Below are 16,669 nucleotides of genomic sequence, written 5' to 3' on the forward strand. Positions count from 1 at the left end.
GGAAAGAGTTTTGCCGGGCATTGGGCGCTACAGTGAGCTTGTCTTCGTGATACCACCCACAGTCCAATGGCCAAACGGAGAGAGCCAATCGAGATCTGGAGACTGTGCTGTGCTGCATATGTGCTCAGAACCCTGCCTCCTGGAGGACTCATCTCACCTTGGTGGAATACTCTCATAACTCTCTGACGTCTGCAGCTACGGGTTTGACTCCTTTTGAAGCCTCTGTTGGTTATTTACCTCCTCTGTTCCCTTCCCAAGAGCAGGAGATCGCCGTACCATCGGTCCAGCTAAACCTCTGAAGGATCCGCAGAATCTGGAGAGAGACCAAGGCTGCTGTTCTGCGCACCCGGGACCAGAATCAGAGGTTGGCGGACCGGCGGCGTACTCCAGCTAAGGACATTCCCCTCAGTGTGACTTCCAAAAAGCTGTCTCCCAGATTTATTGGTCCTTATGAAATTGAGTCCATTTTTTACCTTTCTGCCATTCGCCTCAAGCTCCCTGCGTCCTTGAAGATACATCCCATCTTCCATGTCTCCAGCTAAAACCTGTTTCCACCAGTACTCTGTGCCCTCCTGCCATCGCCCCTCCATCCCCCCGGCTCATCGATGGACACCCGGCCTTCACAGTCAGTCGCATCCTGGACGTGCGTCGCAGGGGGCGGGGATACTGATACCTTGCTGACTGGGAGGGATAAGGCCTGTGCTTAGCTTGTGAAGCTAATCTCCCTGTGTTTTTGCTACCTTGCTCTAGATTACTGAGTTTGCTGTGCAGTCCTAAGTGTTGCTTCCTCCCTGCCTGTGGACCTGCCTGTGGACCTGCCTGTGGACCTGCCTGTGGACCTGACTGCCTGTGGACCGGTCTGTGGACCTGCCTGTGGACCTGCCTGTGGACCTGCCTGTGGACCTGCGTGTGGACCTGCCTGTGGACCTGCCTGTGGACCTGCTCCCCAGAGCTCTCTCACTGCATCGCCATTCCCCTACAGCGGACCTCACATCACGCCACCTGCATCCACGCACTCCTCAGTGACTCCACCTACCACATTAGGATCCTGGGACCTCGCACCACCCCTCCACCTCGCACCTATGCTTGCACCCTTTTGAACATTGAAGACTGTTTGTTGCACTTTGAACCAGAGTTGAGTCGTGCATTTGGGTCCTGATCCAACACAAACCATAACATATATATATATGTTTTATACTCACAGACACCAAACTTACTCCAGGGGGGATTCCTGAGAAAAGGCGTTTCCAAGAATGGATGAAGCAGGAGCTGCTCGCCCTCTGAGCGCTCACACTGCGACGGCGAGGACCAGATCCACCTCAGGAGGAACCTGCTGATGTTGAAAGTGATGAAATGAAGACACGTGGACCCTCAACATACAACAGAAGCATAAATTTTATTAAAAGCTTTTGGAAACATTAGAAAACATGGAGATGGTTCCAGATGCTTTCCACATTTGAAATATACGACATCATGACTCAGAAAGATCGATTCCTCTCGTCACGTTTCAGGAAGAGTTTCTAGCTAAAGTGTTAAATGTTGATGATCAAAGAGGTGAAATCAGATCAGTGTGTGAGTGTGAGACAGATCTGCTTCACAGTGCAGAGTGTGTGTGTGATGGTGAACACACTGAACTTTGATTTCAGCAGCTGATCTTCAGTGTTTCTGTGCACAGGAGAGACTCAGACCTGCAGAGGACACACAGACACTGAGGAACCAGGTGACCAGAGCCTAAACCCAGGATAAAGAGGATCAGTGAACGTGGTGTTGAAGGTGTGGAGGTGGATCAGTGAGTCAGAGGAGACTCTGTAGAAGGACAGAGAGCCGGCAGGACAGTCCACATACACTGCTGCTCTCTGAGAGACGGAGGAGGTGATAGATGTTACTCTGTTATTGTGTCTGACGGAGTAACCATCATCATCAGAGCAGAGCAGACTCCAGGACTGATCATTCTCTCCAAACACACAGTCTTTTCTGTCTCCTCTCCTGCTGATTCCTCTGTAACTCACTGATATAAAAACATCTCCTCTCCACTCGACCTCCCAGTAACAGCGACCAGTCAGACCAGTTCTACACAGCAGCTGAGCCCAGGAGTCAAACCTGTCTGGATGATCAGGATATGACTGAAACTGCTTCACACGTGTCACCTTCCTGTTGTTGTCAGACAGTTTGAGTCCTCTGTGTACTGTGTTTGTGTCCAGTTCCAGTTCACAGGCATCTGATGGAGAGAACAAGACACAACACAGCTGCAGGTTTTCATCTGTGATTTAGAAAACTGAAGGCTTCCTGAACACAACTTCTATCTGTCAAACTGTGAATACGGAGTTTAAAGCAGCACCTGAAGGCAACACAGCTCTTCTCTAATGTCAGAGTCCAAAGAAGAAGGAGCAAAGAGAGCTCTCTGTTGGCTCCACTGCTAATGAAATGGACCCATTAGTTCTGTTGGATCACTGACTTCACTTTGGGGTCTTTGTGGATTTGAAATGGATTCAGTTCTAAAATCTTTCTGCACAAAAACAGAAGCTGGATCCTGATTGAAACTCTGGAGAAGTTCATGTTTGTACTTCAGTCCAGAACATGTCAAACTCTAGTGTAACATGAGCAGCTGAGTTCTCCTGAATCACACTGAAAACACACTCACACTTCCTCAGACCAGGTCTCAGTCTCTGTGGTCCACCATGGTCCATCCTGCAGGAAGACACAAAGACACCGTCAACTTCACTCATCAGGTCCTTCAACAGGAACCAGAGTTCATCAGTTAGAGACACAAACAGTCTGTCTGTCCACACCTGAGAGAGTCCAGTCTGTCTGTCTGTCCACACCTGAGAGAGTCCAGTCTGTCTGTCTGTCCATACCTGAGAGAGTCCAGTCTCCAGTGTGGATCCTTGAGTCCAGCAGACAGAAGCTTCTCTCCTGAGTCTCCTGGATGATTGTAGCTCAGGTCCAGCTCTCTCAGATGGGACGGGTTGGAGCTCAGAGCTGAGACCAGAGAAGCACAGCCTTCCTCTGAGACCAGACAGCCTGAGAGACTACACACACACACACACACACACACACACCCCAGTGTAATAGCATCAGTGCTGGTGGAGAACCTCGTTGATGCGTCACAGTCGGTGAAATTGCATTTCTTCTTTATCGTGCTTCTCTCTTCTCTGATGAGTGTTGAAGCAGACAGAAGCATCCATATTCAACATCCACTCATCACTAACTCGGCCTTATTCATTCTTCAGTGTTATTCATTTATCCGACACATCACTTCCTGTATTTAGACAGACGACTGAATGTTTACTGTTACTAAGGCAACAGCTGACAGCTGATGTCAGCTCTGACATGGTGGACTCCCAGAAGACCAACCCCACACTGCTGCACAGCAGTTGCTTTGGGAATATTAGAAGTGTATTGATATTGAACATGTGTCCAAATTGCACCTAACACTGCTCTCACTTGGCTCCCCAGTAAAACAGCTGCCAAGTGTGAAGTCGATCGGATGAATGGTTCTTGCAGGGACACACAAACAGACAAACAGGACAATGCACAAACTGCTCTCTAGTAGGAAACAAAGAGAATCAGAGTTCAGAGGGTCATCATTTTAAAACAGCAGAGCACCAACCTGAGAGTCTCCAGTCTGCAGTGAGGACTCTTCAGTCCATCAGACACCAGATCCACTCCTGAGTCCTGCAGGTCGTTGTTACTCAGGTCCAGATGTCTCAGACTAGAGGACTGGGAGCTGAGGACTGAGGACAGAGCTGCACAGCTTCTCTCTGACAGGTTGCAGCCACTCATCCTAAAATAATGAAACAGAAAGTTCATCCCATGATCGATCAGACTCCTCACTCACTCATCTTCAGCCTCTGATCCTGGATCAGGTCTCAGGGGCAGCAGCTCCAGCAGAGACCCCAACCTTCCCTTTCCCGGGCCACATTAACCAGCTCTAACTGGGGGATCCTGAGGCGTTCCCAGGACAAGGTGGAGATCTAATCTCTGCACCTTGCCCTGGGTCTTCCCCGAGGCCTCCTCCCAGCTGGACGTGCCTGGAACACCTCCCTAGGGAGGCACCCAGGGTTCATCCTTACCAGATGATCCTGAACCACCTCAACTGGCTCCTTTCAACGCAAAGGAGCAGCGGCTCTACTCCAAGTTCCTCACGGATGCTGAACTTCTCCCCCTCTCTCTAAGGGAGACTCCAGACAAACAATGGTTGTTAGTTCTGAATGAACCAAAACATACGGCCTCAGATCAGAAGATACGATCACAAAATCAATCATGGACCTTTGGCCTAGGATGCTCTGGTACCACGTACTGTGAAAGACATTCTCTGGAGTCCTCATGTTTCTCAAATCATGTCTTTACTAAGCTGCATGCATACAGGAGAGACGCTCCCACAACCGGGTCTGAACTGTTCTCTCCCGTTCTCCAGATAGCTTCAGCATATAAACAGTCACATCAAAGCACCTCACAGACACAAGGACATCACAGTAACAGAACCCACACTACCCAATGTTTATGACCCCAGTGGATGTTATCAATGTTTTACGAGCACCAAACTTCACCATTTGAAAGCCCCATGTGACTCCTCTCCACAATCCCCCAGCACTCATCCACAGCTCCACTGTTGTGGTAATCAACACACAGAAACCAAGGATTTACATCATAGACTAAGAAACACGTACAAAGAAAGAAGGAAACCCTGGTTATTTCCCACAGGACACTTCTGAGCATCCTCATGTTCCAACATGGTGTTAGTTAAAGACGATCCGTGGCTAGCAAAGAAGTCTGACAACACACGACCGCTCAGATTTAGATCAGGGATACATGAAGAAATTCAGAGTTCAGAGGGTCATCATTTTAAAACAGCAGAGCACCAACCTGAGAGTCTCCAGTCTGCAGTGTGGACTCTTCAGTCCATCAGACACCAGATCCACTCCTGAGTCCTGCAGGTCGTTGTTACTCAGGTCCAGATGTCTCAGACTAGAGGACTGGGAGCTGAGGACTGAGGACAGAGCTGCACAGCTTCTCTCTGACAGGTTGCAGCGACTCATCCTGAAGAGGAATCAGCAACACATGAGACAGTAATGACAAACAATGGTTGTTAGTTCTGAATGAATAAGAACTACATTAATCTGATATTCATGTGAGCACGTACAGAGCTTTGTTGGAGGCTTTGACCACTGGCAGCAGCCTCAGAAGAGCCTCCTCTGAAGCAGAGTACTTCTTCAGGTCAAACACGTCCAGATCTTTTCCTGATGTCAGTAAGATGAAGACCAGAGCTGACCACTGAGCAGGAGACAGTTTATCTGTGGAGAGACGTCGTAAACTCAGGGACTGTTGGATCTCCTTCACCAGAGAACGATCCTCCAGTTCATTCAGACAGTGGAACAGATTGATGCTTTTCTCTGCAGACAGATTCTCACTGATCTTCTTCTTGATGTACCGGACTGTTTCTTCTTTTGTGTGTGAACTACTTCCTGTCTGTGTCAGCAGGCCTCGTAGGTGTTTCTGGTTGGTCTCAAGTGAAAGACCCAGGAGGAAGCGGAGGAACAAGTCCAGGTGTCCGTTTGGACTCTGTAAGGCCTCGTCCACAGCACTCTGGTAGAGACGTGTTGGTTTAGGCTTGTTTCTTGTTTGTTCTCCTGACAGCAGGTTGACTCCAGAGTTGGTGAACGTCAGATGGACATGAAGAGCAGCCAGAAACTCCTGAACACTCAGATGGATGAAGCAGAACACCTTGTCCTGGTACAGTCCTCTCTCCTCTTTAAAGACCTGTGTGAACACTCCTGAGTACACTGAGGCTGCTCTGATATCGATGCCACACTCTCTAAGGTCTGACTCATAAAAGATCAGGTTTCCTTTCTGCAGCTGCTCAAAAGCCAGTTTCCCCAGAGACTTGATCATCTTCCTGCTCTCTGGACTCCAGTGTGGATCCGTCTCAGCTCCTCCATCATACTTGATGCTCTTCAGTTTGGACTGAACCACCAGGAAGTGGATGTACATCTCAGTCAGGGTCTTGGGCAGCTCTGCTCCCTCTCTGGTTCTCGTCACTTCCTCCAGAACTGTAGCAGTGATCCAGCAGAAGACTGGGATGTGGCACATGATGTGGAGGCTTCGTGAAGTCTTGATGTGGGAGATGATTCTGCCGGCCTGCTCCTCATCGCTGAATCTCTTCCTGAAGTACTCGTCCTTCTGTGGGTCAGTGAACCCTCTGACCTCTGTCACCATGTCAACACACTCAGGAGGGATCTGATTGGCTGCTGCAGGTCGTGTGGTGATCCAGAGGCGAGCAGAGGGAAGCAGTTTCCCCCTGATGAGGTTTGTCAGCAGCACATCCACTGAGGTGGGCTCTGTAACATCAGTCAGGACCTCAGTGTTGTGGAAGTCCAGAGGAAGTCGACACTCGTCCAGACCGTCAAAGATGAACACGACCTGGAACTCTTCAAACCTGCAGATTCCCGCTTCTTTGGTTTCACTAAAGAAGTGATGAACAAGTTCCACCAAGCTGAACTTTCTCTGCTTCAGCACATTCAGCTCTCTGAAAGTGAATGGAAATGTGAAGTGTACGTCCTGGTTGGCTTTGCCTTCAGCCCAGTCCAGAGTGAACTTCTGTGTTAGGACTGTTTTCCCAATGCCAGCCACTCCCTTTGTCATCACTGCTCTGATTGGTTCCTCTCTTCCAGGTGAGGCTTTAAAGATGTCTCCACATCTGATTGTTGTTTCTGGTCTGTCGTGTTTCCTGGATGCTGCTTCAATCTGTCTGACCTCATGTTCATCATTGACCTCTGCACTCCCTCCCTCTGTGATGAAGATCTCTGTGTAGATCTGATTCAGAAGAGTTGGGTTTCCTGCTTTAGCGATCCCCTCAAACACACACTGGAACTTCTTCTTCAGGTGAGACTTCAGTTCACGTCGACAAACTCCAGAATGACTTCCTGAACGAACAAAGAACAAATGAAACCAGTGAGTGGATCCTACAGAAAACCAGACAACAGAACATTGAACACTGGCTGTTTAGTTCCTCCTCCAACAGTTTCATTCAGCTCATCAGTGGAGGACAAACAGCCTCTGGTCTGATGCAGATGTGTGCAGCACAGTTTGCAAATGTAAACTTCTCCCATGCTGCCTCCATTTCCCTTTTCCATCATGTTAAAGACATTCAGATCCTCTTACTGCTCTGCAGACAGTCAGCCAGCTCCTCCTGCTTCATTCTCCTCAGGAACAACTGTGTGATCTTCAGAAACGCCTCTCTGCTGCTCCTCTGCTCTTCATCCTCACTGTCCAACACCTCCTCATCCTCCCTCTGACTCTCTAAGCATTCTGGGTAATCTGGACTCAGAGCCTTGTGGATCCTCTTCAGCTCGTTCTTCACAAAAGTGACGATGTTCTCCTCCAGCAGCTGGAACAGAACGATGAAGTGGATTTAAACTGCTTCAACACAACATGTGATTCATCAGGCTGTTCCTGAACGGCCCCATCATCATTTAATATGGAGTTGATGAAGTTCACAGTGAAAGGTGTGTTTGCACATGTACGCACCGTAAACACTGAGTCCAGGTGTGTGTGATGCTGCTGAGCGGACCGATCAGTGGGAACCTCGGAGCGCTCCTGCTCAACTCTGCAGAGAAAAGAAGAACAGTTCAGTCCCAAGTACCTGAGTTATGTCTTAAATAAAGACTCTATGGAAAAACGAGGAAGAAGAAGAGAGACCCTGCCCGGAGGAAGCCGGAGCCCTCCGTCTGCAGCCAGACCCAGGCGGAGAGCTCGACGGCGAGCGCCTGGTGGCCGGGTTTGCCACGGAGGCTGGCCGGGCAGAGCCCGAAAAAGTGACGTGGCGCCTCCCTCCTCTCCGTCCTGTGGGCCCAACACTCGCAGGAGGAACTGCTGGGGTCAGGGCGCTGCTGCAGAGGCTCTGGGGACGTGGAGCGTCACCTCTCTGTGGGGGAAGGAGGCGGAGTTTGTTGGTTAGGTGTCTCAAGGGGCGGTAACCCTGAAGAAGGAGGCCTTCAGGATCTGTTCTCCCCGAAGACTCCGGAGGTGGTTCTGAGGTCCCCACAGGTCTGAAGGGCTGCAGCCTCTGCTGGGTCAGAGGCAAAGCAGCGGGTGTGGGAGGAGTTCACAGAAGTCCTGGAGAAGGACTATAGGGGGCACCGAGGTGCTTCTGGACCACCATTTAGCACCCCAGGAGGGGGACACGGGGAACCGTCCAAGCTGTTTACAGTAAGGACGGGACGCTGGTGACCTCAGCTGATGAGGTCATGGGGCGGTGGAAGGACTTTGAGGAACTCCTGAATCCGACCAACACGCCCTCTTTTGTAGCCAGCCGCTGCTCCTTTGTGTTGAAAGGAGCCAGTTGAGGTGGTTCAGGATCATCTGGTCTGGATGAACCCTGGGCGCCTCCCTAGGGAGGTGTTCCAGGCACGTCCAGCTGGGAGGAGGCCTCGGGGAAGACCCAGGACCAGGTGGAGAGATTAGATCTCCACACTGGTCTGGGAACGCCTCGGCGTCCCCCAGTTAGAGCTGGTTCATGTGGCCCGGGAAAGGGACGTTTGGGGTCCCCTGCTGGAGCTGCTGAAAGTGCCGCGACCCGATCCCGGATAAGAGGATGAGACAATTTGACTCAGTCAGTTAATAACAAAGTTCAGTTTTTAATTCTCACCTTCCATCAGCATGTTGGCCGACTTTAAAGTCCTCAAACCAGTCCTTAGACTGGTCACTCTTCATGGACACACAGCTGGGTCCAGGTCCAGGTCCAGGTCCAGGTCTCTGCTGCATCCTGATACAAACAAACAAACTAATGAAAAGCAGTTTCAAAAGGAAAAAGTACCAGACTCTGTCATTGTTTATCATCATAAGGATCAAGAGTATGTCTTCTTCCTCTTCTTCTATTATATCAACATTACTGATACGGAGTCTTATTCTGAGACCTGATCCCAGCGTCAGGGTCAGGACTATACATGTATAGACCTGATCTCAGCGTCAGGATCAGGACTAAACATGTATAGACCTGATCCCGGCGTCAGGGTCAGAACTATACATGTAGAGACCTGATCCCAGCGTCAGGATCAGGACTAAACATGTATAGACCTGATCCCGGCGTCAGGGTCAGGACTATACATGTATAGATCTGATCCCAGCGTCAGGGTCAGGACTAAACATGTATAGTCCTGATCCAAGCGTCAAGGTGCCCCCCACGCCAAAGGGCAAACACTGGATTTGGTTTGTTCCACAGGCTCACCTCCCTCCCACCTACAGTGCCTAGACCTAGCTGTGTCTGAGCACCATGCTATCCTCTTCACTGTTCCGGTCTCTGCGCCCATGCAGTGGTCTAAACGCACCATAACATTCTGGAACATAAAATCTGGGTGCACCAGGCCTATCCAACCAACCTGATCTCAATTCACATGCCCTCGGTTCCGCCTGATACCGGGGTAGATGGCCTGGGAGCCCACTATAATTCTGCTCTATCCCTCAGCCTTGAGTCTTTCATCCCCCTCGAGACCCGGTCCATCTCTGTCACCCGCCCTGCCCCAAGGTTCACCAATGAACTCTGCAGCAATGACCTCCTCACCGCTGCTGACTCTGGCAATGTCTCCCTCACTATACTCCTCAACCGCCAATCCGACCACCTAGGCCTCACCACCACAGCCCTCTCCTGGTTCCAGTCATACCTCACCCACATGAAACAGTATGTCACCATAAATGGCTCCAGCTCCCCACCAGCCCCAGTCAACCAAGGCGTTCCCTAGGGTTTCATGCTCGGTCCACTCCTCTTCACCATCTACATGCTCCCCCTCTGTGGCATCATCCTCCACTATGGACTCAAATTCCACTGTTATGCCGATGACACCCAACTGTATCTCAGCACCGCTCCATTCATGCAGCTCTCCCCAAAGTGTCTTATCAACTGTCTTCACAATCAAAAACCTGGATGTCATCAAATCTACTTTAACTCAGCACCAAAAAAAGGAGCTCATGGTTGTGGCACCCAAGGCACTGCTCTGGATGCCACAACCATAAGCTCTTCCAGGCTTGACGGCTGTGACACACTCACTCCCCAAGGATACCCGCAACTCCTTAGCCTGATAATCTTCAAATCTGCTCTCCTTCCTGTTCACCAAGGTCTTTGGGCCCTAGATTTGTTCTTTGTGTGTATGACTGTTTGGCTGTATGCCCCACGTATATAAAGTGTCCTGGGGTTCCTTGAAAGGTGCTACATAAATCTATGTTATTATTATTAATAATAACATTGGGTGAAAGTCAGGGACAGTGCCAAAGAAGTGGCAGACCAGGATGGTGGTTCCATGTGAGCCAGTTACAGGGGTATCACACGACTCAGCCTCCCTGGTAAAGTCGACTCCAAGATGCTGGAGAGGAGGTTCGTCCTGTAGTCAAACCTCAGACTGAAGAGGAGCAATGCGGATTCAGTCCAGAACATGGAACAATGGACCAGCTCTTCTCCCAAGGATCCTGGAGGGGACCGGGGAAGACGCTACTCCGATCTACATGTGTGTTGTGGATCTGGAGAAGGCGTATGACCAGGTCCCCTGAGAGATACTGTGGGAGGTGCTGCGGGAGTATGGGGTGAGGAGGGTCACTTCTCACTGCTCCCAAAGTCAGAGCCGTGTCCAGGTCCTTGGCAGATAGTCGGACCGGGCGGGGTTCACCCTGGGCAGGTGGGGACAGGGCTGGGCTTTGTAACCAATCCTGTTTGTGATATTCATGGACAGGATATCGAGGCGTAGGGTTACAGTGTCATCGGTCAGTGACCTTCAGCACTCTCTGGATCGGTTCAGCTCAGCAAGAGTGAAGCTGCTGTCCCTATCAGGGTCAGGACTGCCTGCACAGGGTAGGGAGTCCTTGACCCAAGTGAAGGAGTTCAAGTAACTCTGGGTCTTTGGAGCAATGGAGTGTGAGATTAGCCAGAGAATTGTTGGTTTTGCATTCACTTTAAGAAACACAAGAAACAGAGTCAGAAAATAAAGTTCAGTTTACAATTCTTACCTTTCATCAGCAAGTTGTTCATCTTTAAAACCCTCAAACCACTCCTTAGACCGGTCACTCTTCATGGACACACAGCTGGGTCCAGATCCAGATCCAGGTCCAGGTCCAGGTCCAGGTCTCTGCTGCTGCTCCCTGATACAAAGACAGTGGATGAGTAACGTTGTCCTGTTCATCAACATGTAATCTGATCAAAGATGGCGTCTCATCTCAGTGGATCATCAGTCGTTGGCTCTTTGTGAACTAATAAAGTGAGTCATTCATATTCTAAGCAAACATGTTCAGGAGCTCAGTGTGAATCATGATGGTGGAGTGATCTGAGCTCTGACATGAAGAAGAGTCCATCATCATCTTCCTCCTCCTCCTCCTCTCACCTCTGAGCTTTGGTCTGTCCCTCATGTTCCCCACACAGAGTGGTTTTAGAGAGAGGGGCTCCGTCGACTCCGTCCTCTCCGTCCTCACACTGGTTCATAGCAGAGTCCACGTCTCTGTCAGGACCAAATGCATTCAAATGACAGAAGGGAACAATTAAAGAGATACAGCCCAACACCGTTCATTCACATCCTCTCCTTCATTACTGACATCACTTCAATCAACTGTGGTGACTGTAACAGGACCTCACAACCATGGTGAAATAATGTTTGATTTTTAAAAAGTATCTAAAAATAGTGTCTACTTCATCCTCACTGACGCCTGAGGCAGCGCTTAACACTGAGTATCTTCTGTCTCGCTCATGTGCAGGTCCAGTATCAATATCAACAAGGTCAGATGTGACCTCGGATGACCCCCGGCTCAGGTATAAGTTCCTTCGTCATCCACGAGATCACTTCCTTTCCATCTTCTCACTTTGCAGGCTAACGCTTGTTACTGCGGTATCATTAGCTTTAGCTATACATGCGGTTGCTTTTTGCCTGGACGGACGGATGCCCCGTCCTCGTTCGTCACTAAGAAAGAAGAACAAACTACCTGCATCTGGTGAGGTCGATTGGTTTTGTTATATTACGCTAGCAGGAGTTAGCACATGCTGATACGGTATCAGTGAAGTGAGTGCTCTTGCTCCCCTCTCCTTGTCTTGGTTTCACCCCGAGCAAACATCCATGCCTGGGACTATAATGAGATGTGCCCCAGCTCTCGTTCCTCCGCTCAGAGCTCTGCGGAGGGGACGGCAGATGGCTCCATGGGATCCATCATTCGTGCAGCCCTGGCACGCCTGCAGCTGGATCTCCAGCAGGTGGAGCCAGCGCCTGCTAGTGCTTTCTTCAAGTGCACTCCGGCCCCTACCGCCTTCACCGTTCGTCCCTCTGAGGAATATCTGAAGGAGTTGCACGCATCCTGGAGAGACTCTAAGGCTCTCTCCTGACCTTACAGCCGGACTCTGGCCCAATGGGGGATGCGGCACAATTTGGCCTTGACCACATGCTGGCGGTTAGCCGACAATCGCTTCCCTCATAGTTTCCCCCCGATGAGGCTCTGAGGCCAGATGCCAGGTGCCCTCGCCCACAATGTCGGATCACGGATGACCTTCTTTATAACGTTTACGGCACGGCTGCACGGATGGGTCGTATTGACTAGTCACTCTTGCATCTTATCCTATCCTATCGGCGTCCCTGCAGTGGGCTGAAGTGGATGCATCCCCCATCAGCGTCAGGGATGCCTCACTGCAGGCTTTTGCCTTAATGTCGAGGGAACTGGGACGTTTGATGTCCACTCTTGTTCAGACTCGCTGCCAGGTCTGGCTTGCACAGTCACCCTTGTCCGGAACCTGGGGAGCTGTTTGGCACAGCTGCTCTACAGGCGCTTGAGCAAACTGTCCAGACCGGTCACACCAGGCAACAGGGTTGGGGGCTCGGCATTTGCCTCCAGGGGCCACGGTGCATAACTCTTTGCCCCGGAGGAGTCAGCCCACTGCCCACTCTGGTTCTCCTTAATGGAGATGACCACCCCTCTGGGTCAGGGTGCTCTGGCCATGGATGGCCGGACAGCCTTCTCTTTGCCTTCCCACCGCTTCCCCTGATCTTCCAAACGCTTCTCAGGGTGCTTCATCAGGGTCACAGGCTTCTGCTTGTGGCCCCGTTCTGGCCTGCCAGGACCTGGTTTCCCCTGCTCCACAAACTTCATTGCGGGACACCCTGGCACCTTCCAGAGAGGGGAAGGATTTGGCATCCTTTGGCCCCTGCAGGGCCCAATCCGCTGCTGAGCGATGGCATAGAGCCTGTCAGGGGAACTATTTGGGTGCCAGAGCGCCCTCTACCCGTCTGCTGTATCAGCACAGGTGGAAACTATTCTCTAACTGGGGTTCAGTTGAAAAAATGTTGATCCAGTTCACTGGACTGTTCCTACCATTCTTACGTTTTTGTAATCGCTCCTACATGATGATCGGCCTCCTACACTGAGGGTGTATGTGGCTGCTATTTCATCGCAGCACGCCAGGATCCGGTCTGTTTGTCTAAACACCTGTCTGTCTAAATGCCTGTCTGGCATTTGCTCTGTTGCCTATATGTTCTGGAGGGAAGAGGGGGTGTAGAAGCAGGACAAGTTTGGGCCTGTCTGTCTGTTTGTCTGTCTGTTTGTGTCACTACAATATATTGTATTGTTATAATATGTTATTTTGGGGTGGGTGGTGCTGGGTGAGGGGTTGGAAATGTATAAGCGTTGCTTCCTTCCATCCCCCTTTTCAGACTGTACGTGTAAATTGTTAATTTTTCTTTCTTTGTTTTTTCTTTCTATATCTTTTCAATGTGTTTTTTTTTCATCTTTGGATTACAAGTCTGTCATCGGATCAGCCACACACCTTTTCAAAATGGCTGCCGTCATCAGGTCGGCCACACACCTTTTCAAAATGGCTGCCGTCATCAGGTCAGCCACACACCTTTTCAAAATGGCTGCCGTCATCAGATCAGACACACACCTTTTCAAAATGGCTGCCGTCATCAGAGCAGCCACACACCTTTTCAAAATGGCTGCCGTCATCAGATCAGACACACACCTTTTCAAAATGGCTGCCGTCATCAGAGCAGCCACACACCTTTTCAAAATGGCTGCCGTCATCAGATCAGCCACACACCTTTTCAAAATGGCTGCCGTCATCAGGTCAGCCACACACCTTTTCAAAATGGCTGCCGTCATCAGATCAGCCACACACCTTTTAAAAATGGCTGCCGTCATCAGATCAGCCACACACCTTTTCAAAATGGCTGCCGTCATCAGATCAGCCACACACCTTTTCAAAATGGCTGCCGTCATCAGGTCAGCCACACACCTTTTCAAAATGGCTGCCGTCATCAGATCAGCCACACACCTTTTAAAAATGGCTGCCGTCATCAGATCAGCCACACACCTTTTCAAAATGGCTGCCGTCATCAGATCAGCCACACACCTTTTCAAAATGGCTGCCGTCATCAGATCAGCCACACACCTTTTCAAAATGTGATTGAAAGCTATATTTAGCTGCTAAAGCTTTGACTGTCGGATCAGAGTCAAAATAAAAGCACTAAGTTGATCCAACCGGTCGGAGCAGTTCAGACACTCCCTGCTGCTTTCACCATGATGTGAACTCAGATTACAGTCAAAGTGCTGTCGACTCTTTTGGAGAAATATGAACATTTGATGTCAATCGTTCTGAATGAATTGCTCTTAAACTCAGAGAGAAACTCTGCAGAATATTTCCAATGGAGACTTTGAACCAGCACCAAGAAACCGCTGCAGTGTCCAGTTACAGAGTGAAACAGCACAATGGGATCAAAGTGAACTCACTGTGAGAGAAGACGCTGCTGCTTTCTTCCTCGTCAGTCCTGGAGTCTGTGTGCGTCTGATCTGAGGACGCCGTCACATCCTGAGAACTTCAGAGTCTAAAAACATCAGAGTGACGTCAAAACCAGTCCAACCAGAGTCAGAGACAGCGTCAGTGTCAGAGAGCTCTCACAGCAGATGGTGTCACGCCACTTTATTTGTACAGCACCATTCAACAACAAGGGGATTCAAAGTGCTTCACATCAAACATTCAAAGCATCGGGAGAAATAACACGTGAAACATCGACGTTTAAAACACATCAAAGGTCAATTAAGACGCAGAAAAGATTTAAAACGCATCAAAGGTCATTTTTAAAACATTAAAGAGTTTTACAGAAGTTACAGAAAAGTCTTCAGTCTGGATTTAAGAGAACGCTTCCTCTCCATGTTTAGTCCTGACTCTGGGGACACAGAGCAGACCTGTCCCATGTTTAGTCCTGACTCTGGGGACACAGAGCAGACCTGTCCCATGTTTAGTCCTGACTCTGGGGACACAGAGCAGACCTGTCCCATGTTTAGTCCTGACTCTGGGGACACAGAGCAGACCTGTCCCATGTTTAGTCCTGACTCTGGGGACACGGAGCAGACCTGTCCCATGTTTAGTCCTGACTCTGGGGACACAGAGCAGACCTGTCCCATGTTTAGTCCTGACTCTGGGGACACAGAGCAGACCTGTCCCATGTTTAGTCCTGACTCTGGGGACACAGAGCAGACCTGTCCCATGTTTAGTCCTGACTCTGGGGACACAGAGCAGACCTGTCCCATGTTTAGTCCTGACTCTGGGGACACAGAGCAGACCTGTCCCATGTTTAGTCCTGACTCTGGGGACACAGAGCAGACCTGTCCCATGGTTAGTCCTGACTCTGGGGACACAGAGCAGACCTGTCCCATGTTTAGTCCTGACTCTGGGGACACAGAGCAGACCTGACCCATGTTTAGTCCTGACTCTGGGGACACAGAGCAGACCTGTCCCATGTTTAGTCCTGACTCTGGGGACACAGAGCAGACCTGTCCCATGTTTAGTCCTGACTCTGGGGACACAGAGCAGACCTGTCCCATGTTTAGTCCTGACTCTGGGGACACAGGGCAGACCTGTCCCATGTTTAGTCCTGACTCTGGGGACACAGAGCAGACCTGTCCCATGTTTAGTCCTGACTCTGGGGACACAGAGCAGACCTGTCCCATGTTTAGTCCTGACTCTGGGGACACGGAGCAGACCTGTCCCATGTTTAGTCCTGACTCTGGGGACACAGAGCAGACCTGTCACAGGTTTAGTCCTGACTCTGGGGACACAGAGCAGACCTGTCCCATGTTTAGTCCTGACTCTGGGGACACGGAGCAGACCTGTCCCATGTTTAGTCCTGACTCTGGGGACACGGAGCAGACCTGTCCCATGTTTAGTCCTGACTCTGGGGACACAGAGCAGACCTGTCCCATGTTTAGTCCTGACTCTGGGGACACAGATCAGACCTGTCCCATGTTTAGTCCTGACTCTGGGGACACAGAGCAGACCTGTCCCATGTTTAGTCCTGACTCTGGGGACACAGAGCAGACCTGTCCCATGTTTAGTCCTGACTCTGGGGACACAGAGCAGACCTGTCCCATGTTTAGTCCCGACTCTGGGGACACGGAGCAGACCTGTCCCATGTTTAGTCCTGACTCTGGGGACACAGAGCAGACCTGTCCCATGTTTAGTCCTGACTCTGGGGACACAGAGCAGACCTGTCCCATGTTTGGTCCTGACTCTGGGGACACAGAGCAGACCTGTCCCATGTTTAGTCCTGACTCTGGGGACACAGATCAGACCTGTCCCATGTTTAGTCCTGACTCTGGGGACACAGAGCAGACCTGTCCCATGTTTAGTCCTGACTCTGGGGACACAGAGCAGACC

At 50.4% G+C, this 16,669-nt stretch overlaps 2 protein-coding genes across 2 annotated transcripts; both read right to left on the minus strand.

The window, feature by feature from the left end:
* Nucleotides 1–1,399: 1,399 nt before the first annotated feature.
* On the minus strand, nucleotides 1,400–7,198 carry LOC310966837 (NLR family CARD domain-containing protein 3-like; the record flags this gene model as incomplete). The annotated part of the gene is made up of 6 exons (XM_083940766.1): nucleotides 1,400–2,218; nucleotides 2,642–2,688; nucleotides 2,856–3,029; nucleotides 4,867–5,040; nucleotides 5,144–6,962; nucleotides 7,162–7,198. 6 exons carry the CDS (start codon nucleotides 7,196–7,198, stop codon nucleotides 1,683–1,685), a joined length of 2,787 nt encoding a protein of 928 aa, XP_083796892.1. The 3' UTR covers nucleotides 1,400–1,682.
* LOC310966838 (uncharacterized protein) lies at nucleotides 7,127–13,107 on the minus strand (the record flags this gene model as incomplete). The annotated part of the gene is made up of 5 exons (XM_083940767.1): nucleotides 7,127–7,606; nucleotides 8,648–8,764; nucleotides 10,993–11,124; nucleotides 11,364–11,477; nucleotides 12,992–13,107. 5 exons carry the CDS (start codon nucleotides 13,105–13,107, stop codon nucleotides 7,357–7,359), a joined length of 729 nt encoding a protein of 242 aa, XP_083796893.1. The 3' UTR covers nucleotides 7,127–7,356.
* Between the last annotated feature and the right edge of the window lie 3,562 nt (nucleotides 13,108–16,669).

Source organism: Echiichthys vipera, assembly GCF_963691815.1.
Source record: "Echiichthys vipera genome assembly, chromosome: 3".
In the NCBI taxonomy this organism is placed as follows: Eukaryota; Metazoa; Chordata; class Actinopteri; order Perciformes; family Trachinidae; genus Echiichthys; species Echiichthys vipera.